This window comes from Oreochromis aureus, linkage group 19 (assembly GCF_013358895.1).
Source record: "Oreochromis aureus strain Israel breed Guangdong linkage group 19, ZZ_aureus, whole genome shotgun sequence".
Lineage (NCBI taxonomy): Eukaryota > Metazoa > Chordata > Actinopteri > Cichliformes > Cichlidae > Oreochromis > Oreochromis aureus.
This window is the reverse complement of record NC_052960.1, coordinates 17,508,040-17,534,734: the sequence shown is the minus strand read 5'-3', so window position 1 is coordinate 17,534,734 and position 26,695 is coordinate 17,508,040. Positions and strand designations below refer to the sequence as shown.

Below are 26,695 nucleotides of genomic sequence, written 5' to 3'. Positions count from 1 at the left end.
GTGATTCAGAATCAGGATTGCTAAACAGTAATATAAGAGCCCACGTCTAATTGTTATTCACCATCAATCTCCTTTCTTTTTCATGTCGCCGCATAGATGGCTTGCACAGATGACTCGTTTTCCTTCCTGCCAAGGTCAATCATTACCACCTTGGAGAGATAATTTATTAATAGCAGATTGCCCTTTGTGCCTCCATTTTTTCAGGTGATGAATGCTTCAAACCTCGTTCAACCTTTGTCAGAAAGGGTGAAACAATAAAGCTGCTAACCAAAACTAGATTCAGTCGAGGAATATTTTACGGGTTCATCATCCATGTGTTCGGCCTCACTAGCTGTTACATCAGCGGTGTCCTTCACTCTACAGCATATATGTGGCAGATCAGTAATGGAAATAGAAAAAAAGGAAGTGTGTAATTAATGTATTTGCTTCCACAATGCAGTCGTAGCATGTTAAACACAGACGCCTGCTGCTCTGCAGCTGGATTAGCAGATGTACCTACGGTACATGTATCATGCAAAAAAGCTTTTTAAAGATCAACAACCAAGTGCAAGATAGATTTATGCAATGCATTATGAATCCACTCTACTCTGCATCATTCTGTCCCTCCATCCAGCGCTACAGTATGTGGCTTTGTGATACACTGCACAATGGCACGGGAAAAATATTTACGGTAATGTGTATGTGAAAAATGCTGCAGAAATCCTGACTTTAGGGGGGAAAACCACTCACACACACACATACATGATGAAATTGTGAGTACCAAACTTCTATAACCTGCTGTTTATCTCTACTTGAGGCTAGCTGCATGGCAACACATTTGAGGGTCCAATCTGCACTCAGAGGGCACCCAGAGGGCTTTGGGTTGTCAGTTCATCAGGTATATGAGGGCTTCTCACAAACATTATGAGCCCCTTATTCACATACACACACAGATCAGCTTTGTCTGAGGGGAACAGCCACAGGTCACAAAGTTATGGTGTCAAATACAGAGTTAGCAGAGCAAAGCAAAAGTCATAAAAAATGGTAATTAAACAAGAATGAAATAGAATTAATTACCATAGTCTAATAGAGTTTAAATAGAAGAAGTAAACCAACTCCAACATTACATGAAAGAGGAAGAATGCAAGCATACACTGTAATACATACCAAGTGTATTAATCAACCAGTAAGTCAATTTCTTTCTTTTTTTTGCTTAATGATCTTGATTATTTAGCCCATTACTGTATGTCTTCTCCATTCTGTAAAGAAACTTAGGCAGGTGGCCATTAAGTTCCTTGGCCAGTAAGAAAGTGTAAAAGTCTCAAACCTAAAACAGAACAAAAATGTTTTGGAATTGTCCTTTTGAAGTTACGCGACACGTCCCACAGCGCTGTGCCATTCCCACGAATCGCATTTTGAGCCTTTGCAGTCTCTTGCACTCAGCCACTTTTCAGGTGAAGTCAGTTAAGTCTTTGGGGGTTTAGAGCTTAGGCCTTTGGATGGAGACTGGAATTGGGCCTAGTATAACACACTGAAATCTCCAACTTATCTGTCTGCTGTCAGTTCTCTTTATGGTTGGTGCCAGTGCCAAGTTTTTGAAATCTTTGCTAGATATTTCTGGCTCCACTGCATCAATTTTTATACTTTGCATGTATGCTTTGTTACTTTCTTTTATTTTTCGCTGCTCTGACAATTGGAAGAATTGTTTCACACAGACAAGAAAAGCAAAAGCTCAACTTATACTTAGGAGATTGCATAACCCCCATTGTGTGCAACTAAATTCCTCTGCACAGAACAAACATACTGTATACCACAAAGAAAGGCCCATATATGATATATAACACACATAGTCGAGCATATCTTACCTTTTCTGCAAAGATCTTTTTCATTAACTGTAGACTGTCTATAATACAATACCTGTATAAGGCACAGATTTGTGTTTTGTCATGCATAATATCCACACTGCACTCAGTTTTGTTTAGAATGTTGCATAATTTGTGTTCAGATGAATGTTTTTCTGAGGAAGATCTTGTAGGTCGAAACATTTAAAAAATTCCCTCTGGGGACAACCTTTTCTTCTGTCCTGCACCCAAACAAGCACGAAAATGTTTCTTATATTTGTGGCAAAGCTCAGCCCAAAGCTCAGCCCTGGTAAAGAGTGTTTCTCGGGTCATTTTATTCAATTTGTTAGTCGTCTTATCCTTAGCTGACCAAAATTTGGGGACTTTATGTATTTATTATGTATTTTATATTCAAATAGTTCAAATAAATTGGAAATGAATAAAAAATATTTATTATTACAACATTAGTTCTTGTTGCCCTACTTTATTGTAAAAGCTCTGCATGGAGTTAAGACGTCTGATTCCCTTTAGGAAACATAAATAATGTGAAAGTCACAACCACAAGCAAAGTCTTTAAATATATAGATTACAGATATTACTTCATCTCAGTCTTGAATGCACCTGCATCTGCCTTAGAAAATTCTATAAAACTCTCTGAATGACTTCCTGTTCAAGTGCAATCCTCTGTCAAGCGTTATGGGTCATGTTAAAATTCATATATGGAAAACCAAAAGATGTCAGCCGCGTGTGCTTCCATATGTGCTGACAACATGAGTGCCCCTTTCTGCATGCGTGAAGTACACTAGAATAGCATTGCTTCGCTTGCTCTCATGACTTATTGAACTATGACAGCAAAGGCTTGTCCTCCTGCAGGACGGCAGCAGAGAAAGGGCAGGGAGATGGTGAGATCAAACAGCAGCGAGCTGCAGCGCAACCTTAAAACACGAGGAGGAAGTGATGCGAAACGACACCCTCTCGTCCAAATTGATCCGCGCTGTTTAATGCTTTCCCACATCTGCGAGTGCCTCGAGAGGTTGTTGGATTTCAATTTTGATGTCATCATAATGTTTTCTGGCCATGACTCTAATCTCTCATTAGATTTCAAGGTAACACCTCACAACAGGGAGAAAACTGCAAGTCATCTGCCACATTATAAACATGGCAAAACACAAATGAAAGGATGGATCATCTTTACTGAGAACTGCATTAAAACTCTTACTCAAAGACAAATATTTGAAAGCCTTTATTACACAGCTCCTCTGAATGAGAACAAATACTAGAACAACAAACCTTGTTTTCATTTTATGCTGACAGATCTTCAGCATTTTTTATGTAGCTCTGCAAGCCAGATTCTACAGTTCAGATCACTCTATGCGGCCATAAGATGGGGAAACCATGTGACACACGAACAGGACATACTGAAGAAACAGACTGAATGTGGCAGAAAACAGGCCCACCCATGCACAGTAAAACAAGATTAAGTTTGTTCAGCAGAATTGAATTTATTATGAGTGATCATCAGCTTTGCTGCATTAATATCAGCTGCAGATGAAGCTTTTCTTAGAGCCCCAGAAGGAAAGCAGACTTCTCACTCTTTCTTTTAACTGCATGGGTGTGCCTTTCTAAACAAAGATAACCACAGCATCGAGCGGCCCAAGACTATGATCAAAATATAAACCTATGGTTATTTTCAGCATACATAGACATATAACTGAACCAGCAACCTTGCTTTCAGGTTTTCACATAATCCCCAAAAAGAATTAGCCAGAGTCATTTATCCAAAAGGTATTTATGAATTCAAAATCATGTCTGTTGCTCCTGATTTCTGCTGCTTATTCACATTAATGGGTCAGGCATCATGGGAGTAAGTGCTATGCACTGCATTAACATACTTTACCAGCCAAATAGGAATCCACACAGAATAATCCATCACTTAACTGATATGTGAAAGGTTAAAGTGAAACAGTGTCACCACCACCCTCAATATGCAAAATGCCCATCTTCACAAATGATTTATCTTTGTTTAAATACTAAATCGGGTCTTTTGTAAATAAAAAACAAGCCTATTTTTTTTCTTTTACTTTTTTTTAAATTGGCATTTCTCCTCATCATGGCTTCACTGAATTAGAATTTCTTTTTCTTAATTTATTTAGATAATGGAAATATTTTTACAACTATGCCTTTTATGTAGAACAATTTCTCACCACTTTTTCTTTTTTTGTTCAATAAAACTGTCATTTTTTCATCTCCATACCGATTCAAATGAAAAAAGTCCCATTTTCACATCCTCATAATGCCTGTGAGTCACAGAGAGCTTATTATTTGAAGGATTCTTGTTTCAGAAGTTCATATAAGAAAATAGACACATAAACAAATGTTGTCAGTGACTGGAGGTGCAGCTCACAGCCTGCAACATCTGAAGCGCGTGAGTTTGTGAAAAGCTTTCTTGAAGTCCTCGTTAGACATGGTGTATATGATCGGGTTGATGAGGGAATTGAGATATCCCAGCCAGGTGAAAAAGTCAAATAACTCGGGGTTCAAACATGTGTCACATGTTGCCACTAGCAACGTGTAGATGAAAAACGGAAGCCAGCAAATAATATAAGCGCCGAGGATTATCCCCAGAGTCTTTGTCGCTTTTCGTTCTCTTGCTGCTGAAATTCTCTTTTTCTCCAAAACCGCATCCGACACCGTCACTTTCACCTGGTTCTCGCTCGTCGAAGAGCCGGTGTCGCTGGACTGAGCGTCGTGTCTCCCGCACTGCAGAGAGCTAGTGGACGCCGCGGACCCAGGGGAGTTGGAGACCAGGTGAGCCGACGTTAGTCTCTTCCCAACCTTCTTCGGGGACTGCTTCAGGATCCTTTTCCGAGCCTCCACGTATATCCGTCCGTAGAGGACAATGAGGAGCAAGGTTGGGATGTAGAAAGCCCCAAAAGTGGAGTAAATTGTGTAGAAAATGTGATCTGTGTTGACGCTACAGCTTGTTAATTCATCCGCTTTTACCTGTCTCCAGAAGAGAGGCGGGAGGGAGATGGAGATGGCGATGACCCAGGCTGTGGCCACCATCCCTGCCGCTCTTCCCGTCGTGCGCTTTTTAGAGTACTCCACTGCGTCAGTGATGGCCCAGTACCTATCCAAAGCGATTACGCACAGATGGAGGATGGACGCAGTGCAACACGTTATGTCCGAGGAGAGCCAGATGTCGCAAACTATTTGTCCGAGCGTCCAGGTGTGGATCACGGTGTACAGGACGCAGATGGGCATCACTAGGATAGACACCAGCAGGTCAGTGACGGCCAGAGAGGCGATCAGAAAGTTTGCGGGAGTTTGCAGCTTCTTCGACTGGGAAATCGTTGCGATGACAAAGGCATTGGATAAAGTGGTGGCGAGTGTGATAATCGAGAGAATCACAGCCAAGCTGATCTGATAGGCGAGACTCTCTGCGCTCTCATCCACAATGGATGAATTTGTAGTAAAACTGTCGTTTGTGGTGTTCACCGGCTGAGTTGGCTCGACTTGACCCGAGAGCTCCATAACTTTCAGTCACTTTTATCATATTTTATTTGCACCCTCTGATGTCTGACACTGAATGAGCTTTGTCTCGTCGTGAGCGTTGCCTCATCCGTGCCATGCGTTCAGAGTAGTGGCACAGTGGAAACAGAAAAACTGACTCTTTTCTTCTTCATTTTTTCATTTTACATCAGATTTTAATGCGCAGATGTTGAAATATGGAGGCAAGTATCCATTCATCGCAGAAATGAAAACTTCTCCTGGTTTTAGCCATGAAAAGAAAACTTCCTAACTGTGGAAGCACGCAACAAATAAAAAGTATTATGCGTAAATATTGAGGAGTGCGCCCTGATAACCCAGCATCTGGGAGGATGTCACAGATAATCCACATGTAGGGCAGAGGTTCTCAAGAGCTATGCCTTTGCAGGCCCCTCGTGGTTGAATGCTGAGCCAACTCCGAGTCTCGATTTTATACAGACTCTGACATCAAACAAGCACCTCCGATCACAGCCTTGTCTCTCTCTCTCTCTCTCTCTCTCTCTCTCTCTCTCTCTCTGAAGAGTAGACTGCCTTCTGGGTCATAGTGCCCAGTGTTTCCCATTTGTCACATACCCTGCTAGGTATATATAAAAAAAGAAACATCTTGGATTACAGAATGCAAAATGCGCTGTTGTCACCACACCAACTTTTTACATCCAACTTTGTAAAGCATACAATTATAGGTAATTAATGAACCATTAGAAGTATGAATAAATCTTAAGTGATTAGTATTGAATGTTAATAATTCAGTGATAAGAACAAAAAACACCAAGTTAGTTAGTGTGCAAAATGCTCTTATTTAACCAACCATATTGGAGTTTTATGCACTGGTTACATTTGAAGTTATCCATCTTTGTTTAGGGAGACAGCTAAACAACTTTGATCAAACATGATATTGATGTAGATGACACAAAATCCAATTTGACAAAGATTTAAAGTAAGTCCGATTCTTACCCATGGCCTCGCCTTGGAGACCATATTGACCAAGCTGGTGCACCACAGTATCAGAAGAAGTCTGATCTATTAAAGGAGTAGTGCCAAGTCCCATTAACTCCTTATAGACTGTAAGCATATACCATCATGGGATTTGGTGCCAAATGCACTGGCTACATTTCAGTGACTTTTAAATATGGTTATTAATGAGCTGGAACGTTGTGCTGATGTTTTGGATGAGGTGCTGGTATATAGTAGTGCCTAGAAGGATCATCTTGACCACATTTGTGCTTTGTGTTTTTACAAATAGCTGAAGGAAATTTGACTGTAAACCTTGCAAAATAACGTAACGTGTTATCTCTTGGTAAGGTTGTGAGCCAAGTCATGCAAGGCCTGTTGATGCCAAGGTGTCAGCCATCAAGTAGTTCCCTGTTTCTACCACTATAAAGGAGCTTGTCAGATTTCCGGGTCTAGTTTGTTATTAGCATTATTTTTCCAACAAGTTTTTGACTGTGGCATCATCTTTTGACTGATTTGCTAAAAGCCAGCAAAAAGAGAAAAATTTACTTTGTCTACTTTACAGCCAGCTTCTGTTAGCATCAAATCATTGTTGTGCTGTGCTTCTGTTTTGTTTGCACCCCACTTGGATGGACCATTTAACCTGCATGTGGATGAGGCACTCATCCAAGCTGACAAACAAGACCTTGAATGTCCGGTTACAGCTTTTTTCCCCAAGAAGTTCCATTTTTACCAGCTGAATTATTCAACCACAGAACTTTTTATTTTATTTTATTCAGCTCTGAGTATCCTCATTTTGCTTCTCAGTCAAATAGCTTCATAAACCATGTTTTTAAAGTGCTGTATAAATAAAGGTATCTGCACACTGTTTTCTAGTATTTACCAGGACTTGTCACATCAAGTCTTTACACTGATTTTTTCACATTGTGGCGATGCTAATTTTCAATTCAAGGATGCAAGATGAAGGGTGAAGAGTTCACACACATTAACCACTTCCTCTTTTGACACTTCTGATGTGTGAAAGCAGCTGTCATTGATATTGGCACAGGGTTACTGCTGCCTACATGTGAGCTGTGAACTTCATGCTCTCATTTAGAGCATCATATCAGAGCTTTTCAGTCAGGTCTGGAAATACATAAACTGTACTTTAACACACACACACACACACACACACACACACACACACACACACACACACACACACACACACACACACACACACACACACACACACACACACACACACACACACACACACACACACACCAGTGCACTGTTAAGTTTCCAAACTGAGAAACTGCAATAACTCAAAGGAATGACTTTGCTGTTATATATTCCTTTCTCATCTCAAACTGATGTCACATTCACCCTTCTACACTATTATACATTTTCCTCATCAGAAACTTTTAATTGAAATTGACTTAAGTTCTGCTGGCTGGGTTTCCGATTCACATTAGACCACCTTCGTCTGCGGTTCTCAGGTGGTTTTGTTAGGAGAAGTTCTGGGCCAATATTGTAGTGCAAATAAAGTTTGTGGCATTTTTTTTTTTTACTACTTTTCCCTAAAACTCATAGACAATGTAACACAACTGATCATGTTTCAGATATTAAAGTGGCATTTATATATGAATTAAGTTTAGCAATTAAACCTCTAAACAATATTTAAGTACTTATTTATTTAATATAATAAGGAGGTATTTCATGTGCTAAAATTTACATTTCTGCTTACTAAGATTGTATGATTGCTTATAAAGTGACTCATCAGTCACTTTATAAAATAAAATGTTGAGCTGCAAGGTAACACAAATATCTAACCAATCACATGGCAGCATCTCAGTGCATTTCACATAAAACCAGGACAAACAGATTCAGGGATAGCTTCTTTCCCAGAGCTATCACCGTAGTAAATAAGCACAAAAACAATTGAAACTGCTTAGCTACACGATACTGTCACCATCATTTATTATGCTGCTATCCATACTGTCATTATATTAATGCTGCTATCCTGTATATATCGTACTTACTAGTGTTTGTTTTATTGTACCTTTTATATTTTACATTTATATTTATTATTGTATTTTTGCACCAAGGGAGTGGCACTCCAATTTCGTTGTACCCTGTACAATGACAATAAAGGCTATTCTATTCTATTTAGGCATGGAGAAATGAGACGACCTGCTGAAGTTCAAGCTGAGCAATAGAATAGGAAAGGGCAGTGAGTTAACTGACTAAGCGACTAAATGATTAGGTGTGGCATGATTATTGGTGCCAGTTGAGTTGATCTACTGGGATTTTCCCACACAGTCTACCCTAAGGTTTACAGAGAATGGTCCAAAAAAGAAAACTGTCTAGTGGGCAGCAGTTCTCTGGAGGAAATGGTTTGTTAAGGCTGAGGTCAGAGGAGACTGGTCAGACTGCTTCAAGCTGACAGGAAGTTAACAGTGACTTAAATACCCACTCCGTACAATAAGGTATGCTTAATGGCATCTCTGAACACTCGTCATGTCAGTCTCTGAAGTGGGTGGATTACAACAGCAGAAAACCAAAAGAGCAAAACCTCTTAGGAATGTTTCCAGCACCTTGAAGAATGTATCCGATAAGGAATTAAAGCAGTTAGGAAGGAAAGAGCAGACCGTTTAAGACATGAGCAAAAACAAGTCTAAAGTCTTTGGCCAATGTCATAACATGCATGTAGTGCAAGCCTGGCTCTGCCTGGGGTTTGAATCAAAGATGTTCTTGCTGAGACACAACAGATCATGTATATGAGATGACTGTATAACATTCTAGTTTTGCAGTCGTGTGTGTATTTAAACTCACAAAATGTATTTTTGCACCAGCGCTCATAGGTCAGTAGGTTGTTCCACTGCACCACACGTGTAGCAAGCTGAGAGAACAAAACAAAAAGCATCTCCACTTAGTGGCTGTGTTACCTAGTTACAGCATTAAGCAGTAAACGCAAATGCTAATGCAGCGCAAGCAATAAATCACTAGCCATTAACCTTGTTAAATATTCAGATTTACCTCCCATCAGAATAAAATATTTCTACAGGGGTAAACACAAACTTTTTTAAGCTTGAGTAATCAATGCAAATACGTCGAGTGTCCTGAAAAATACCAAAACAAGAAGTTTTTCACCATCCTTGAAGGTGTGCAAAAATGTAAATTAAAAATAATCTTTTCAATGTCATAAAAAAGGGTCAAGAATAAGCAAAAGCATTTGTGTCAGACACCCGAGCTACATTTAGAGTTTCATACACTGTGACGGTGTCTCACTGAGGTGGAGATAAAGTGTGTATTCGTCTGAATTTACTGGAATTTTAACAACTGATGTATGACAGGGAAAAAATAATGGGTTTTTTTGTTGTATAAAAAATCTTAATGAGCTTGTAGCAATATGAGTTTAGTCCCGGGGAGACTGAACATTACCTAGCGCTGTTTTTTTTAACTCCTAAGGCATGCACACACACCTCTGACACCTTTACAAACCGAATTAGCAATTTGCATTATTGTGATCCTGATAATTGCTTTTAGTGTTCATTTTTTTCATTCAGGGAGAGCTGACTGCATCTGTTAGAGAAAGCCTTTATTTAATTTGCAACAGCGTTGTGCCGGAGAATTAAAAGTTCACTTTTTTAGTGAACATACCTCTGTGATTTCTGGTGTCTAACACTTAAATTCCCCTACAGTACAAGCACTGACAAGTAGCAGGCATTCCTCTGTGTTTGAGCTCTGTAAAGAGTAATCTCAGGCAGCACTCAGTCCAAAACAGACCCTCCTGTGAGTTCATGATTGTACCCCTTGACTGACCATGACTGACTGGCACTGCTAATGCACAGGAACTGGACACAACCCAGCCAGTGTTGTCACTGTTTACACAAAACATGCAGTCTCGTTTTTGCTTTTTTGCTTTTTTCACATACTCACTTTTACCCGAATAATGTGCAGAACTATGTTACCACCAGCTGAGGTGAGGTTGGATCAACCTTCTGGTGTGACTGCAAGCTCCGACTGTGAGATTTATGTAAGGACACTCGGAAATGCTCTGTTAAATAAGCAGAAAACACACACGTGCACGCAAAACTTGTATTTGAACGGTGTCACTAGAATCATAAAGTGGTGTATTGTTTGTTTCCTGGTTGATTTTTCTGTGTTAAAAGCTTCCCTGTGGCCCACTTTGACTGCAGCAGCAGCAGCAGCATCGGGGGATTTCTATGACTCTGTTTGCGTTATCTCCTCTCATCTCTAAACGCATGGTAGCACAGCACATCAGAAAGCCACCTATAAGCTCACAATGGCACTGAAAGTCCTATTTTTAGTTATAGTTAGTAAGGTATCCAGTGTGCATTAAAGCTGATCATTATAGAACATGCATGTGGTATACTGTATATTGTACTGTAGATAGATAGATAGATAGATAGATAGATAGATAGATAGATAGATAGATAGATAGATAGATAGATAGATAGATAGATAGATAGATAGATAGATAGATAGATAGATAGATAGATAGATAGATAGATAGATAGATAGATAGATAGATAGATAGAGACAAGAGTGAGAGTTCAAAAAGGTAGAGTTTTCTGGGCAAATGGATCAGTACATGGAAATCATTCAAAGCAGGGAAACAAACCTGATGGAATGAGCAGAATCAAAAATCATTAGGAGGCTTGGAGGTATAACCAAACCTGGGTGCACACTGTGCCATTATAGGTTGGCCCAGACCAGTGTGGAGAACAAACACATCAAAGAACCAAGCCAATATCTTTTTTAATGGCTCCAAAATTTTGGTCTAAAATTATACAGGGTGGGCCATTTATATGGATACACAGTAATAAAATGGGAATGGTTGGTGATATTAAAGTCCTGTTTGTGGCACATTAGTATATGTGAGGGGGCAAACTCCTCAAGATGGGTGGTGACCATGGTGGCCATTTAGAAGTCGGCCATCTTGGGTACAACTTTTGTTTTTTCAATAGGAAGAGGGCCATGTGACACATCAAACTTATTGGTAATGTCACAAGAAAAACAATGGTGTGCTTGGTTTCAACCTAACTTTATTCTTTCATGAGTTATTTACAAGTTTCTCTTTGTTCACAGCCATTGACATGTCGAAGAGGTTAACACGTGAGGAGCGGATCGAAATTGTGTTGATATCTGGTGAACGCAGTAACCGGGTCATTGCAGCAGATTTCAATGCAAGACACCCTATGAGACCACCCATCTCCCATGCTACAGTTAGCAAACTGCTTGCTAGGTTTCGTGAAACTGGTTCAGTGTTGGAATTGCCAAAATGTGGACACAAGAAAACTTTCACTAATGAAGAAACATCAGTGGCTGTCCTAGCTTCATTCAGCAAGAGCCCACAGCGTAGCACCGCCACATGTCACTGGAGAGTGGCATTAGTCGAACATCCCTTTGGTGGATATTAGCTACTTACAAATGGCACCCTTACAAACTCCAGCTACTGCAGCATCTCAGCGAGGATGACCCAGATCGGCGCACAGAATTTGCAGAATGGGCAAAACAAAACTTGGAACAGGACCCTCAGTTCACGCAGAAGATTTTGTTCAGTGATGAGGCAACTTTTATGTGAATGGTGAAGTTAACAAACAAAACCACCGCTATTGGTCTGACACTAACCCACATTGGATGGATCCCTCCAAGACTGTTGGAACAACAAAAGTGATGGGTTGGTGACGTGGTATATGGGGTACAACGATAGTGGGTCCATTCTTCATCAGTGGAAACCTCAAACTACGGATACTGGATGCCAATGCTGGCATTTCTCCTGCGGTGTTGCTATCAGTGTGTAGAGTGGGAGAAGAGGGTTGCATTGACAATCCAACACAATGGGCAGCACATTGAACACATTTTATAAGTGGTCAGGAACTTGTATATAACTCATGAAAGAATAAAATTACGTTGAAACCAAGCACACCATTGTTTTTCTTGTGACATTACCAATAAGTTTGATGTGTCACATGGCCCTCTGCCTATTGAAAAAACAAAAGTTGTATCCAAGATGGCCGACTTCTAAATGGCCACCATGGTCACCACCCATCTTGAGGAGTTTGCCCCCTCACATATACTAATGTGCCACAAACAGGACTTTAATATCACGAACCATTCCCATGTTATTACGTTGTATCCATATAAATGGCCCACCCTGTACGTCCAGATAGGCTTAAGCGGTTCTGGTTGGTAACTGTATCGTAATCAAACATAACCTGGAACAAACTTCCAGTTTTTCAGAAATTCAGGAAATAACTGCTGCTGTGTCACACAGTGTGTCCCATAGCCAACGATAACAGGAATGTAGCTTTAAAATGTTGCCAATTTGTAATCATTGCTATCCATCTGATGGCCTTTAGATAGAATGCAGGTTCAGGGCTCCTCTGCATTGGTTTCATTTTTTTGATCCAGAAGCTCTGTCTGTGTTTTATATTGACTGAGTTGCCTATTGTGGTATGAAGGAGGGGGAGTTTTATCAGATGTTTCAAGGACATGTTGATTTTAAGCAGTTAGAGAGTGGGTAATATACCAGCATTTGTTTCCCCTCTGTTAACCTATTGCAATTCAATTCACTTGAGTTTTATCTATGTAGTGACAGATCACATCATAGATCATAGGGGCTTTAAGGCGTATTATATTGTGAGGTAAACATCATACAACAATGCAGAGAAAACCCTAACAATCAAATTATCACCTAAAAGTAGGCACTTAGCAACAGCAGGAAGGAAAAACTCCCTTTTAACAGGAAGAAACCTCAAGCAGAACCAGACTCAGGAAGGGGCAGCCATCTGCCACAACCAATTAGGGGTGAGGGGAGGGAGACACAACAAAAGACACAAATTGTCTTTTAAATTGTCTTTTAAATGATAAACATTTTCTTCCACTTATCCAATCCAGAAGGCTAGAGCTTATCCTAGCTGTTGTTGGACCAAAGGTGGGGTACTCCCTGGACAGGTAGTCAAATATTTACTTAATTGTTATTTCCTGGAGTGGGCCAGGATACTGACTACAAAGGCAAGAGGTTCAGCTCTTCCTTTAGGTCATGGTGGTGAAGCCCACTGAGGCTGTAATGCCAGGAGCCCTGCTGGAGCGTGGCTGCAGAATTGTTTCCTCAGGTGTTTATCTTTAAGATGGAGAAACGTAGTTATTTTTTAGTTATTTTCCTCCAGTTTAACTCTTTACCTTAGCTTGAGTTTCCCTTTAGTTTGGCCAACTAATATGCACTATAACTATGCTGAACAAAACTCCAGCTGTTAAGAAAAGGGGAATAAAAGAGATTTGCCTGTTGAACTGTTTAAAAGCTTTTTATTCCTCAGCCATCCTTAACAGACAAAACCCCAAATGAAATTAGCTGGTGGTTAAATGTGTGACACAAAATGTCTATACCAACAGAGATTTAAAAGAAAATCTAGTTGAGTTATTGCAGCCGGAGTCTAGTCTGTGTGATGTCCTTCAGCTGTTATCATGACTGTGTCAAGGAGATGCAACATGGATACAAATAATGAAAGAATTAAAGCTGTGCAGTGACTCGGTAGATTGTATCGTCGTCTACATTCATCAAACCTGGTGTCATACCCAAGTTTATTATGTTCATTCAGTAAAGTGCTGCTTGCAATGAACTTGTAATATTACTGCAGTCACACAAACACCTTTACAGCTGAATGTTTCTCTCAGAAAGATGACCTTGCACAGAGAGAGACAGAGAAAGCCAGCAACACAGTTTTTGACTTTCGGCTGGTGACTGTGGCTCCATCCACGCATATATGGGTATTTTTTAAGCCAGATTTTCAGCTTGAGCATTGCTTAAGTATTCTAAAGGCCTCGCATAATCAATTTTTGAAACAATATATGAGAGTTTTTTTTCTTGGGTTTACCTCAGTTTAACTGATTGAACAGTGAAACATCCTGACTAGCCAGTTTAAAAATCAACCTCCTGCTGAGTAGGATATTTAAAAGAGAATAGCCTTTTATTGTCATTGTACATGTACAATGAAATTATGGCAGTATGGAATCAGCTATTTAAAAAAGTCATCTCAAGTCACCAACTTTGTCAAACTAACATTTGGTGGTTGGTAGGTACGTTTTGGGTTTGTTTTGTTCTCATTGAAAACAGCTGCTTCTTTTCAGAAATGAGTGATCCAACACCTACAGCCAGAAATGCAAAACAATGGTGTGACAGACTAAACTGCTCTGAATGGTTGGGGAGGAAAACACAGATTAGTGCAGCTTTAATTGAAATGCTGCAAAAGTAATTAAGAGCAGGCTGTTCTGTCGACCTGCTAAAGACACTTAATTTCACTCTTATAGTTGCACTTTCTCCATCAAGTCCAGCAAGAGCACTTTTTGAGGCAACCGTTTAGTTATTGTTGTCAAGACTTGGGTGTTCGTCTTGTAATCGGAAGGTTGCCGGTTCGAGCCCCGGCTCGGACAGTCTCGGTCGTTGTGTCCTTGGGCAAGACACTTCACCTACCGCCTACTGGTGTTGGCCAGAGGGGCCGATGGCGCGATATGGCAGCCTCGCCTCTGTCAGTCTGCCCCAGGGCAGCTGTGGCTACAACTGTAGCTTGCCTTCACCGGTGTATGAATGTGAGAGTGAATGAATAGTGGTATTGTAAAGCGCTTTGAGGGGTCTGAAAAGAGCTATATAAATGCAATCCATTATTATTATTAATTCTTTTTTTCGTGATAAATGACAGCTGTAGCAGTCGAGGCCAAATGGGGCAAACCCGAACCAGGGCAGATCCCTTGTTGTCGTGAGTGTCAACCCTCCCTCTCCACCTACCCGAAATTACTGCTGCGGGGAACTGCTCCTTCTTATCCAAGTGTTTATGACATGAGACACAAGAGAAGTGACCAAGCTGAGCAGCTAGGTCAGCCACGTTTGGAAACTGGAGCCTGAAATAATCCCCAACTGCTGAAGTAAATATACATAGCTCATACAAAGATGAGCTATTGTATTAAGACCTGATATGCACCGAAGTGATACTTCAGTAATACTGAAGTAACCGAAAATCTATTTCCATAAGATAGTTCATCATAAAATGCATATTTTTATACATTTGTACAAACAAAAAATACTCATTTTTCTTATTCTTAGAGATTATATAACAGATTTATTTGTTATATTGCAATCACATTAGAGTTTCTACTACTCCAAAGAGCATGGCAAAGGAAAAAGAAAGCATCTATATATACAGCACAATATGATCTTATGGATCGAGCCAAGTCTGCGTCACAAATTACAGAAACAACAATTAAATATTGCAGAAGTAATAATATAATTAAATGATGTGTGCATGAGTGAAATCTGATGACTTCTTTCACTGCTTTGTATGATCTGAAGGCTGGACTGGAGTACAATGAGAAACTCAAATATAGGACACATGTTGAGCGACAGAGCGCGTCCCACTGCAGCGTGCTCCAGTCGGGTCTGATGGGATATGGTGCCTTCTGCTCTGCCAATCGGCTCTCGAAGGTCTCCATCTAAAAATGAATTGGGAGAGGTACTATTTACAACTGGAGGCTCGCTAGGCTCGAACTTTCCAAATCCGATGATCATATGAAGGCGTGATCGCCACCATGTAGGGGATTGTGCCACTTTTTGGAGGGACGTGCCCCATTTTTAGGAGACCCTCGCTGTGCAGATTCTGTAGGTCGCTGAAGTGAAGCATTTCAGCACCCGACTGAGGCGAAAGAGGGAAGAACGTCAGCTCTAAATACACTGTGTAAATCACATTTTTTATTCCCTGGAGGAAAATATGACAGGAAAAGAACTAAGTGGTGATGATAACTGTTGACTGCTAAGGCTGGTGTTACTGCGGTCAGACTCATTTTAGCTGAAGTGGAAGCAGACAAGTCCATTTAAAAACTGAATGTCCAGATAGGGAATTCACTTTGACCAGTAACTGGTTTTATCAGCCCTTTTAAAAGCTGGAACCAGTCCATACTTTTAGCAGGAAAGGTAAGATGCATTTAGAAGTGGTAAAGATTCTGCAGTGAGATGCACAATAGTATGCACAATGCACATCGTTCTCTTTCGTGTGTGTCACAGATGGCCTCATTTTAAAATGAAAGGAGGGCTAGCTAGGGAGATAGACTGCAAACATTTTTAGGCGCATGCCGCTCAGAGATATGTGGAGAAGAATAAGACCTTATAATGTAAGTATGTGAGATGAGATTTACAGGATTTACTGCCTCCTGGAGGTATAGGCTGTCTGATTTTGAGTGTGTATGTTTGCTTACACGCTGTATGTGTGAGGCTTGTGTGGTGAAAGAGACGTGGGGTGACAGCATGAAGAGGTGAGCAGCCTAATCCTCTGTGGGCAGACAAGTGCTAATAGCACACATCAGTGCTGGTGCGGGTGAAGCCTCGGGGAGTGTTAAAACGAGAGGTTATTGAGCAGGACAGACACAGGGTTCATGCTTGGAACAAGCATGGCTGAAATTTCATCAGCTTGTCAGCAATATCTAAAAATCAAGGCTCGGGGTAATCCTGGAGAAACGTGCTAGAAATGCAGGATATGTGAACTGGAGCTACACATTTCAGGAACAATGTGCATGAGACTGCATGAACAAAACACTTCTCTGCTCATTTCCAGTGAAGACTCACTTTCATCAAAGAGTATTTGCCCACTTTGAGCTCCAGATCCTGAAAGTTTGCTCGTCATTAAAAAATAAATGAGATAGATAGATAGATAGATAGATAGATAGATAGATAGATAGATAGATAGATAGATAGATAGATAGATAGATAGATAGATAGATAGATAGATAGATAGATAGATAGATAGATAGATAGATAGATAGATTCCGATAAAGAAACGGGGGCAAATTAAGTGTTTTTGATACAGGCCGATAATAAAAAAGTAATTAAAGATGCAATTTAAATTACTTCTTTGCTGTTTTATGTAGATACAATAGTGGTTCATCCCTTGAGTTAGGTACTTTTTATTTATCGGTGAACAGGTCAGTGTTAAGTGGGTTAACAAACATTAACCTGGAAATGGTCAGGTGCAAGGATTGTATAGGCAAGATTTGAAAGCTCTTGAAATCCTGGCAAACTTTTGGCAAACAAATTCGAAGAGAGTCACGGTGCTCGTCATAACTCATTACTTTTAAATGTTTTTGTCCTTATTTGTCCACTAAGGGGAGCTGATGGGCGAAGGGCATGTATTCAACAGTCAGAATAAACAGTTTGCAGTTTGCTTAATGCAAGAAGTCATTCGCTGCTGGAAAACACTCTAAACAATAGAGTGTGCTTAGTTATGTCATGTTGTGTTATGTGATGTACAAAAGTACTGGATTAAAAAACATACTGAAGTCAGTACAACGGAACACAAGAATAATGTTGTACATGTACAACATTATTCTTGTGTGTACTGGAATGACAGCACGCAGCTTGTGTCTTTGCATGGATGCTCTATGTGACAGCCTGGCCCAGTCAAGGATAATGTTGAAAAACAAGATAATATAGATTTAAAAGATAACAAGTTGACATTGTTTGACCTGGACACACACACACACACACACACACACACATACACTGCAAACTTTCTAAGCTGTTGTGTCCTGCTAATCAGTACTCAAGTCTAATGAAACGACAGAAGACAACTTCTTCAAGATTTTCATTAATTAGTTTGCAATTTTGCACATCATTTATTTATTTAGAATAAATAATTTACTACTTCTTTATCAATAAGAAAAGGAAACCAACTGAAAACAACCAGATTGAGTAAAATCGATTTATATATCCTGTATTTTACATTTACAATTACGGTTATCAGAAGAAAATATGCTTAATCGTTTATGAATAAATACATTTTCCTCCGGGTTCAAATGCAGCCCTTAAGCAGATGATAACACCATCTAAACAAGGGAAAAGATCAAACTGGCAACCAAAGTTGTTCCTAATAATGGCTCAAACTTGAAATAAGCTATAACGTTTCTTCAAATTTACAGTTTATAAAACTTACAGAACGCTTTCTCTCACTAATTTTCTATGTCGGAATTTCCTGGAGCTTTTCCTCCCTCTGTACTAAGCCGACGCCTCCTTCAATGTGCTATACATTCTTGGTCACAAATGCGTTTTTTACGCACGGAGACATCATGGGTTTCCGTTCGTCTCGGCGCGCTCTCTTGACCTCGCTCTGCCTCGTTTTAAACTGCTGGAGCGGAGCGTCGACCTTCGAGCTGACAATACTCCACACCAATGACAACCATGCGCGAATCGAGGAGACCGGCAAGGACTCGGGAAAGTGTCGACCCGAGCGTCCCTGCTTCGCTGGTGTGGCCAGGAGGTTCACGAAAGTGACCGAGATCAGAAAAAAAGAGACGAACGTGGTGTTTCTGGATGCTGGAGACCAATTCCAAGGGACACTCTGGTTCAACTACTATAAAGGCGCTGAAGCCGCACACTTTATGAACAAACTTGGTTATGATGTTATGGCAAGTATTCTTTTAATTTCTATGTCGTTTGGTAACTTTTTGTGTGTTAAAGTGGTTCAAGTTTGTATTTTTCAAAGATAAGTTTCTTTAAAAAGTAAATTATTTGTTCATAAATTTTATTAAATCATTATATTTAATGAGTTAATAAAGTAGTTGAAGTTCTTTTTTTGTCACATAGGCTTTTGGAAATCACGAGTTTGACAATGGAGTGGAGGGTCTCATTCAACCCTTCCTCCAAAATATAAATTTCTCTGTGGTCAGTGCAAACATTAAACCCGACTACACCCTGGCAGAGCTTCATAAATACTACAATCCCTACAAAGTTATCAGTGTGGGCTCAGAGAAAGTGGCTGTGGTTGGCTATACCTCAGCAGAGACGCCCTTCTTATCCATGCCAGGTAAATCTGCTCCAATCTGTACATTGGTCCTGCCCAATGCCCATGCTTTGTTTTTCCAGTTCGTGGATGAAGCTGCATCACAATCAGGATCCTTTCACTCAAATAAAACTCTTTTTCTTTATAAAGCATCGCTGAATATTGGTGTTTTCAGCTACATTACCAGATGTCTTGCCTTGTAATTACAACTTTCAGATTCTTATCCAGTATTTAGATGTTTTATTCACCAGTGTTTTGAGATGTGCACTGCTTGCTTGCACCCATCCATCCCCTATTTCCTGTGCGTGTTAGGCAAACATCTCAAGTTCGAAAATGAGGTGGAGTCACTTCAAGCTCAAGTAAATAAGCTGGAAAGTCTGGGCTATAATAAAATCATTGCCCTGGGACACTCTGGTTTTGTTGTGGATCAAGACATCGCGAGACGCGTGAGAGGGGTGGACGTTGTTGTTGGAGGGCATACCAACACGTTCCTCTACACAGGTATCTCTATCCTGTTCTATTGTTATTTATCATAGTGTTTATCCAGCTGTCTCCAGACACAAAAACTGCATTTCACACATGCAACAAACCAGTTTAGAGGAATGGAATGCTTCTAACCTCACTATAACAGAAAGAAAGAACCACTTTCACAACATTTTCTTTCTCTGCAGGAACGCCCCCATCTTTCGAAGTGCCAGCTGGCCCATATCCTTTTATGGTAAAATCCAGCCATGGAAGAGATGTGCCAGTGGTCCAGGCTTACGCCTTTGGGAAATATCTTGGACACTTAAAAGTCACCTTTGATGATGCTGGCAATGTCATCAAAGCCGTTGGAAATCCCATCCTAATGGACAGCAGCATACCTCAAGGTAGACTAAAATATCAGATTGCACTCTACACATGTTACTGTTTGAAAAGTCGAAACCATTCACTGAACCAAATAAGATTTTATCATGTTAAAATTTCTCAGTGTTCCTGTAAGTGTATTAAGGATTTGGGAATTGAGGCAAAAGTTTTATCTCTGTGAACACAAAAGAAATTGGATGTAATCAGAAGCGGCAATGAGACTAAATTACTCTGAAAGAGAGAGAAAACATTTTTAAAAGCTGGATGATCCTTAGGTAAGCTCTTTAGTAAGCATTCCTGCTCCTGACGCAGTACATGAACTTTAGTGATTGCACTGTGTATCATTTCTCATCTCATATTTGTTTACATTACCAGGTAACTTGTTATTACTGGATTTTGATGCACACACCCATCCTTGAGTGGTGGAAAATATTTGCGCATACTTACAGCAAAGTGGGGCAAAATTGCATTGTCCAAGACTCATCACAATATCAACAAATCTCAGTGTTAAATTCATTTGCTGACAGTTGAACATCCACTGGCACATAGAGGTAAAAACTGCTTTAGCTCATTTGTCTCAGTATAAAAAGAATAACAAAAACACAACACAGGACTCAGGCTCTCCCATCACATCCATTTTCTAGTAAAAGTTTACATGTGCTCACACAAATAAGAACTTTAACATTACTTACCTTTTTGAGAGATACATTGTTGTTGTTTAATGAAGTGTATTATACTTATTAAATTAAACTAGTTAGCGCCTCATATCTTATATAATCTATTAATATATGTTGCAGCCACTTTCTTGGGTACAACTGCTCATTAACACAAATATCTAATCATCCAATCACATGACAGCAAATCTGTGCATTTTGACTTGTAGACATGGTCAAGACGATCTGCTGAAGTTCTAACCGAGTGAGAAAGAAATGTGATTTAAGTGACGTTGAATGTGGGTTGGCTGGCACATGGACTCGGCTGACTACTATAAAAAATGCTGATATACTGGGATTTTCCCACCCAAGCTTCCTGTACAGCCAGGCTTACAAAAACAGTAACAGTAACAGTCACCACTTGTTACAACCAAGATCTGCAGAGGAGTCTATCAGAAAACAGGACATACTGAACCTTGAAGCAGATGGCTACAGCAGCAATATGTGATTCAATATGACATTGTAATTATGATTTGCAATGTCATATTGAAAAAGTGGAGTTGTTTCTTCCTTCACAAATGCAATGTTACCATATTTGTGTAAATTCTTCATTAGAGATCCAGGATCATTATATTTGCTCTCAGGGATTTACTCAAAATCCAATAATCTAGACTTTTTTTTTCTCCAAATCCTTTAGTCACGATCTGTGTTTTTTTCTTCTTCTTTGTTTTGTTTTGTTTCAGATGCAGAGATCCTTGCTGACGTTAATAAGTGGAAAACAGACTTGGCTCAATACTCGACTAAGTATGTGGGCCAAACCTTAGTCTACCTCAACGGGTCATTTGAAGAGTGCCGATTTCGGGAGTGTAACCTGGGAAACCTAATCTGTGATGCCATGGTAATAGTTACAGGCATTTTTCACTTAATTAATTCATCCAGTCTTTTACAGTAAACTCACACACGGGTAGTTGCTCCATGTGTGAATTAGTGGTTATAAAAGGACTGCGTGAGTTTTAAGGAAGGTGATTGATCTTAAAAGGTGACGACAAACAGCCAGAAGCAAAGAGATGTTCCCTATCATATAATACGTCTGTTTGCATTTACAGGTGTATCACAATATGAGGCATTCAACTGGGGAGCAGTGGAATCATGTAAGCCTGTGTATGCTGAATAGTGGGGGCATACGGACAGCGATAGACGAACGCTACAGAAATGGTAGGAGATTTTTTTTTCCTTTGTACAGAATTTTTAATACACCTTGAAGTGTTTTGTAATCTGCTGTTATTTACCTTTATATGTTTGGCTTTTAGGCTCCATAACAATGGAGGAGATCCTCACCGTGTTACCATTTGGAGGAACCTGCGACTTGGTCCAAATAAAAGGCTCAACAATAAAAAAGGCATTTGAACACTCTGTTCACAGATATGGAAGCAAGACTGGAGAATTTCTTCAGGTCTCAGGTCTGCGCTCCTCTGCTAACACAGAATAGTTTAATAATCTTTTATAACAGAGGGTTAGAAATACATTTCTAACATGTGCTAACAAAAGTTGCACTGAAAGCATTGCTCAGCTGCAGGCATGCCTAGTTGTGTAACAGGACATTAAAAAGCATGTCAGATGTTATATTAATGAATTCCTAAAGTAACCGTAATGCACATGGGTATTTAGTGCAGTGTGAAAACAATAATCAGTGGCTTTATGAGGTAGTTCAGGTAGTGTTTGTTGTCTCATCTTAGTAGACCACCCGCTGTCTCCAGCCTTACACCAAACATAAAATGCTGTTGATGTTCTCCCAAAAGTATTTTAATTTGTGTTTCACTAATTCTAAGTAAACAGGACTGTGGCGGGGCGTGGTTCGTGGCGCGGCTGCGGGGGAGGCTGATACACCTGAGCTCAATCAGCTCATCACGCCTCCCCTGCATGAAAGAAGAATGAACTGGGTCCTGACGTCGTTGTTGTTGTTGTGTACGTGTGGCTGGCGGCTGGAAAGCTGCAGCCGAGAGTTGTAGAGAACAACAAGTTGTAAAAAAGAGAGTGAAAAGTGTGAAGAATGTGGTCGAGTTTGTGACGAGGACACACTAGACTCTTTATATAAATGTAAACATTATGCCATTTTTCCCTTAAACTTCCAGGTATTCATGTGGAGTACGACCTCTCCAAGCCAGTGAACCAGCGTGTAGCATCGCTGTCATTGCTCTGCACAGAGTGCCGAGTGCCCAAGTATGAACCATTAGACCCACAGAAGACATACACCGTGGTCATGCCTTCATACATGGTGGGCGGAGGCGATAACTTTACAATGATTAAGAGGGAGTTACTGAAACATAATTCAGGTGGGTGGCAGACTCTTGTTATAAATTTATAAGCAGTTTACCTCAGTATTTCAGGGGCACCTAGAAAGACTTTTACTACATCCAGCACCAGCATCCTCTTAGTCAAAAATCACACTGACATCATTAAAAAATTATATTTTCAATTCAAAAGGTCAAAGGTCAACCTCACACTAACATCACTATCATCATAATGTTCAGCAAAACACTTTTCTGCTGGTATTGAAAGCCACATCTCAGAAACAGAGGTCACGATTATTTGTGGCAATTATTCACTGATTTTAGTGACATTTGATTGTGTTTTAATGTTCGCATCTGTTTATATCTCTCCATTGAAATAAGATTGGTACTCATTCATCTAAATCCAGGGAATTTATGCATGTATATACATTCAAAAACTGTAGTCAGCATTTGTAGTCAGCAGGGCAAACTGGGAAAACTAAGTGCTAATTCAACTCGTAGCAAAGTACCTGGCAGCTGTGAGATCCTCTACAGTTTCCCTTTCCTTGTTTTGCATAAAGCACAAGTTTTTCTATTTTGGAAAATTAATTACATCTTTTTGTCATGAAACCTCCGTTACTCATCTCGGTTACCGGATACACGTCTTTGGTCAAATTGAATGCAAACGTGTTAGTTTCAGTGCACCTTTGTGAGCTGGATGGATACGCTTACACGCCCTACGGGCTCGCTTTAATGTTCAATGTTGGAAAAGTCACGTTAGCAACTGTTCTGTTGTTTTTCCCTCGCCTTCGTGCATCCATCAAACTGCAGATAGTGGTATTTCCACGCAATTGACATAACAGCACGCTTTGCATACATTTTGTTCTTATCGTGAAGCCAAAGTATTTTGAAATAAAACACAATCAAAGGATATCTGCATATCTTTATTTTAACATAGTTGTTGTTGCTTTGCATTGCACTGGAGGAGCGTGCATTTTAAATATCACTTTTGTGTAAGTGTGGGAAGCAAAGATTGCAATTGAGATTAAAATTGATGCACAAATAATGATTATTTGTGCATATTTGTGCATCACATTTGTTTTGAGACTATCACTTGTGATACTAAATTTGGGTGCTGGTTTTTTATATCCTCTTAGGCTTCTTCTTCTTCTTTGAAGGTGTTTCTGCTGCTGTGGTCCCATTCATATTCACACTCCCTATATAAATAAATATAATCTAAACATATAAATATTTATATAACTAATATATTAATACCTTAATTTAAATTCCTACCATGTCATAGAACATATACTGCAGTTTGATTGGTTGGTAGGAGCCAACACAACAAGGCTAAATATTTAAAAGAAATCTCTTTTAGCTGAACAAAGAGCTCATTTAGCAATCACTGTCTCTGATTAAAGTAATCCAAAGACTTGGCAGACTGTTATAAAGTTTTGTAAACTCTTTAATGTTTCACAGTCATCTGTCCCTTTCTTTTTTCTCCCTGGTGGAATGCAAGTGAGAAACATTTTACGAGAGGACATGGAGAATTAACCATGGCGCACTTTTATTTGTCTGTGAAACGCATGGAAACGGGGAAAAACAACATATGGACCACACATGGGAACGCAGCCATATAACATCTGCTCTTAAGAGTTTATTCTGTGACTCAAATTCCTGCACTTGTTTTTTAACTTGACAACACACGTTACAGTAAAATATCTCTGTAGTGGTACACTGGAAAAGTTATTCTTATCTTCAAGGCCGCACTAAAGAGGAAAAGAATAGCAGGATGTGGCTTGCGACATTTTCATTCCCAGCGTTGCTTTAAGGGTTTCTGGCACTCCGGCACATCGAAATGCTGAAACAACCACTGGACAGTTTTGCTGTAACGTTTTGTATTGACTCTAATGATTCTGAGATGCTGAGCCAGAAAAGCTGATGATCTGCTGAGTGACAGAAATCCATTGTTTTTGAGGATGGTTGACAAACTCATTAACTGTGGCAAAATTTCACACAGAGGTTGTTTTTTTGTTTTTTTAACTTTTTTTCAACCCATTATTCAGAGACAGAAATGAACAACAAATCAAAGCCCGCTGTAACTGTAAACTCTTTAGTTCTCAGTCTTTACTCTTGGGATTCTCTCCAGCAGGGATGTTTAAATCTTTTAAATATGTTTCTGCAGTTTTCTTTAAATTTTACAAAAATCACTCTTGAAATTGAGACTCAAGCATTATGAAGATGCTATTTGTGTATTTTAATGATGTATTATTGATTCATTTAATGCCACTTTGATATTTTCTCGCCTTTTCTTGCAGGTGACTTGGACATTACCGTTTTTTCCAAGTACATCTCCGACATGAAGCGCGTGTTCCCTGCAGTAGAAGGCCGCATCACTTTCAGGAACTCTGCTGTCATTGCTCCATACAGTATTGGCTTGTTGCTGCTGAGTCTGTGTCTGTCTGTGACACTTTGATTGGCTTTTTACACTCTGGCAAACTGTGATAAATTGAAAAGCTCCAGGACTTGGTTAACTGTCTTTTCAGCTCGCTGCCCTCAAAGCTAACTAGAAGACAACAGGATTACAGGTTCAGCCTCGGGGTAGCCAGCATCCAGGCAGAAACTTATTATAACCCACAACGATTCAGCAATCCCCCAAAAAGCATTAAAGACAGTCTTGTTTACTAAAACCGACACACAAATGTAACAAAAGGAACAACCTAAATATAAGAAGCAAAGTTATATTGAATGATAGAGCTTACTGAGTGAAAGATGAGGGAGTGTATGAAGCTTGGTCCATTTTCTGAATGAGAATATTTTACAAAATAACAGTGGATAGTAAAAAGCACACGAAGCAACAACTATTCCAAATGATTTTCTTTAATTACCCTTCCCTTTAATTACCATTCGTCAACTGCCTCAAAAACTGTGGTCGGGCAGAATGCATGAATGATGTTTTCATCGGGTTACAAACATGAACGCATTACTGTGTAGAAACAGTGAGGACTTGTAAACAAGCCAGTGATTTGTTGTCATGAGGACCTGTTTGATCTGCATATATGCAAAGCTGAAAGATTAATCTGCACTGAGTTCATGAATTTGTCAGTACATCTATGCTTTTACTTAAAATTCACATTTATAAAAGTGCTTTTTTAAAATTCTAAGGATGTTTCTCCTACTTTTATTTTTACACATTAAAAATACCAAAAGAAAATTATTATTCATTGTGTATTCTGTTCATCTTGTAGTCATTCCAACATAAACTTAACTTTAGTGGGAAATGATTGTGCTCTTTAATGAAATATTAGTATAGTGATATGTATTTGCTTGTTATGATTACTCCTTTATTAGCAGTCAGCTATTAAGCTTGTAATATTTTACATTTCTCTCAATCCAATGCCATCTTCAAACTGACTGATTAGACATAAACCCAGCCTCAGGTTAGTGCATTCCTAGTGTTCTTCTTAAGCTCAGATAAATGAGTTGGGTTACATCAGGATGGGGGTCCCATCTAAAAACTGTGCCAATTTAAATCCACTGTTTGGACCACTTGGAAAATGCAGCTGAAAGTGCCTTTGCCTTCCCTCCTTATTCCTTTCCACAAGTCTTGTCTCCCTTTTCCTCCTGTCTGTCCTTTTTGTGTACTATGGATTTTTCCTTAGCCCAATAAAGGCTTTCCTTTTCTGTTTATTTCCCTGCCTTGGTCATTTGTGTCCCTCCGCCTCCACCACACCTGACAAAACTGTTAAATCACTGTCTTTTACTGTTAGCTTTTA

The 26,695-nt window shown here is 39.7% G+C and overlaps 2 protein-coding genes across 2 annotated transcripts; one reads left to right on the top strand and one right to left on the bottom strand.

Annotated features, from left to right (window-relative positions):
• Nucleotides 1-3,069: 3,069 nt before the first annotated feature.
• Nucleotides 3,070-5,784, bottom strand: htr1b (5-hydroxytryptamine (serotonin) receptor 1B). Its single transcript, XM_031758313.2, has one exon. It carries the CDS (start codon nucleotides 5,352-5,354, stop codon nucleotides 4,221-4,223), a length of 1,134 nt encoding a protein of 377 aa, XP_031614173.1. The 5' UTR covers nucleotides 5,355-5,784; the 3' UTR covers nucleotides 3,070-4,220.
• Nucleotides 5,785-18,371: 12,587 nt separating this feature from the next.
• Nucleotides 18,372-26,609, top strand: LOC116334805 (snake venom 5'-nucleotidase-like). The gene is made up of 9 exons (XM_031758343.2): nucleotides 18,372-18,776; nucleotides 18,955-19,174; nucleotides 19,463-19,651; nucleotides 19,822-20,019; nucleotides 21,393-21,547; nucleotides 21,756-21,864; nucleotides 21,960-22,109; nucleotides 22,782-22,982; nucleotides 25,238-26,609. The coding sequence occupies exons 1-9, from the start codon at nucleotides 18,387-18,389 to the stop codon at nucleotides 25,393-25,395; spliced, it is 1,770 nt and encodes a 589-aa protein (XP_031614203.2). The 5' UTR covers nucleotides 18,372-18,386; the 3' UTR covers nucleotides 25,396-26,609.
• Nucleotides 26,610-26,695: the final 86 nt, after the last annotated feature.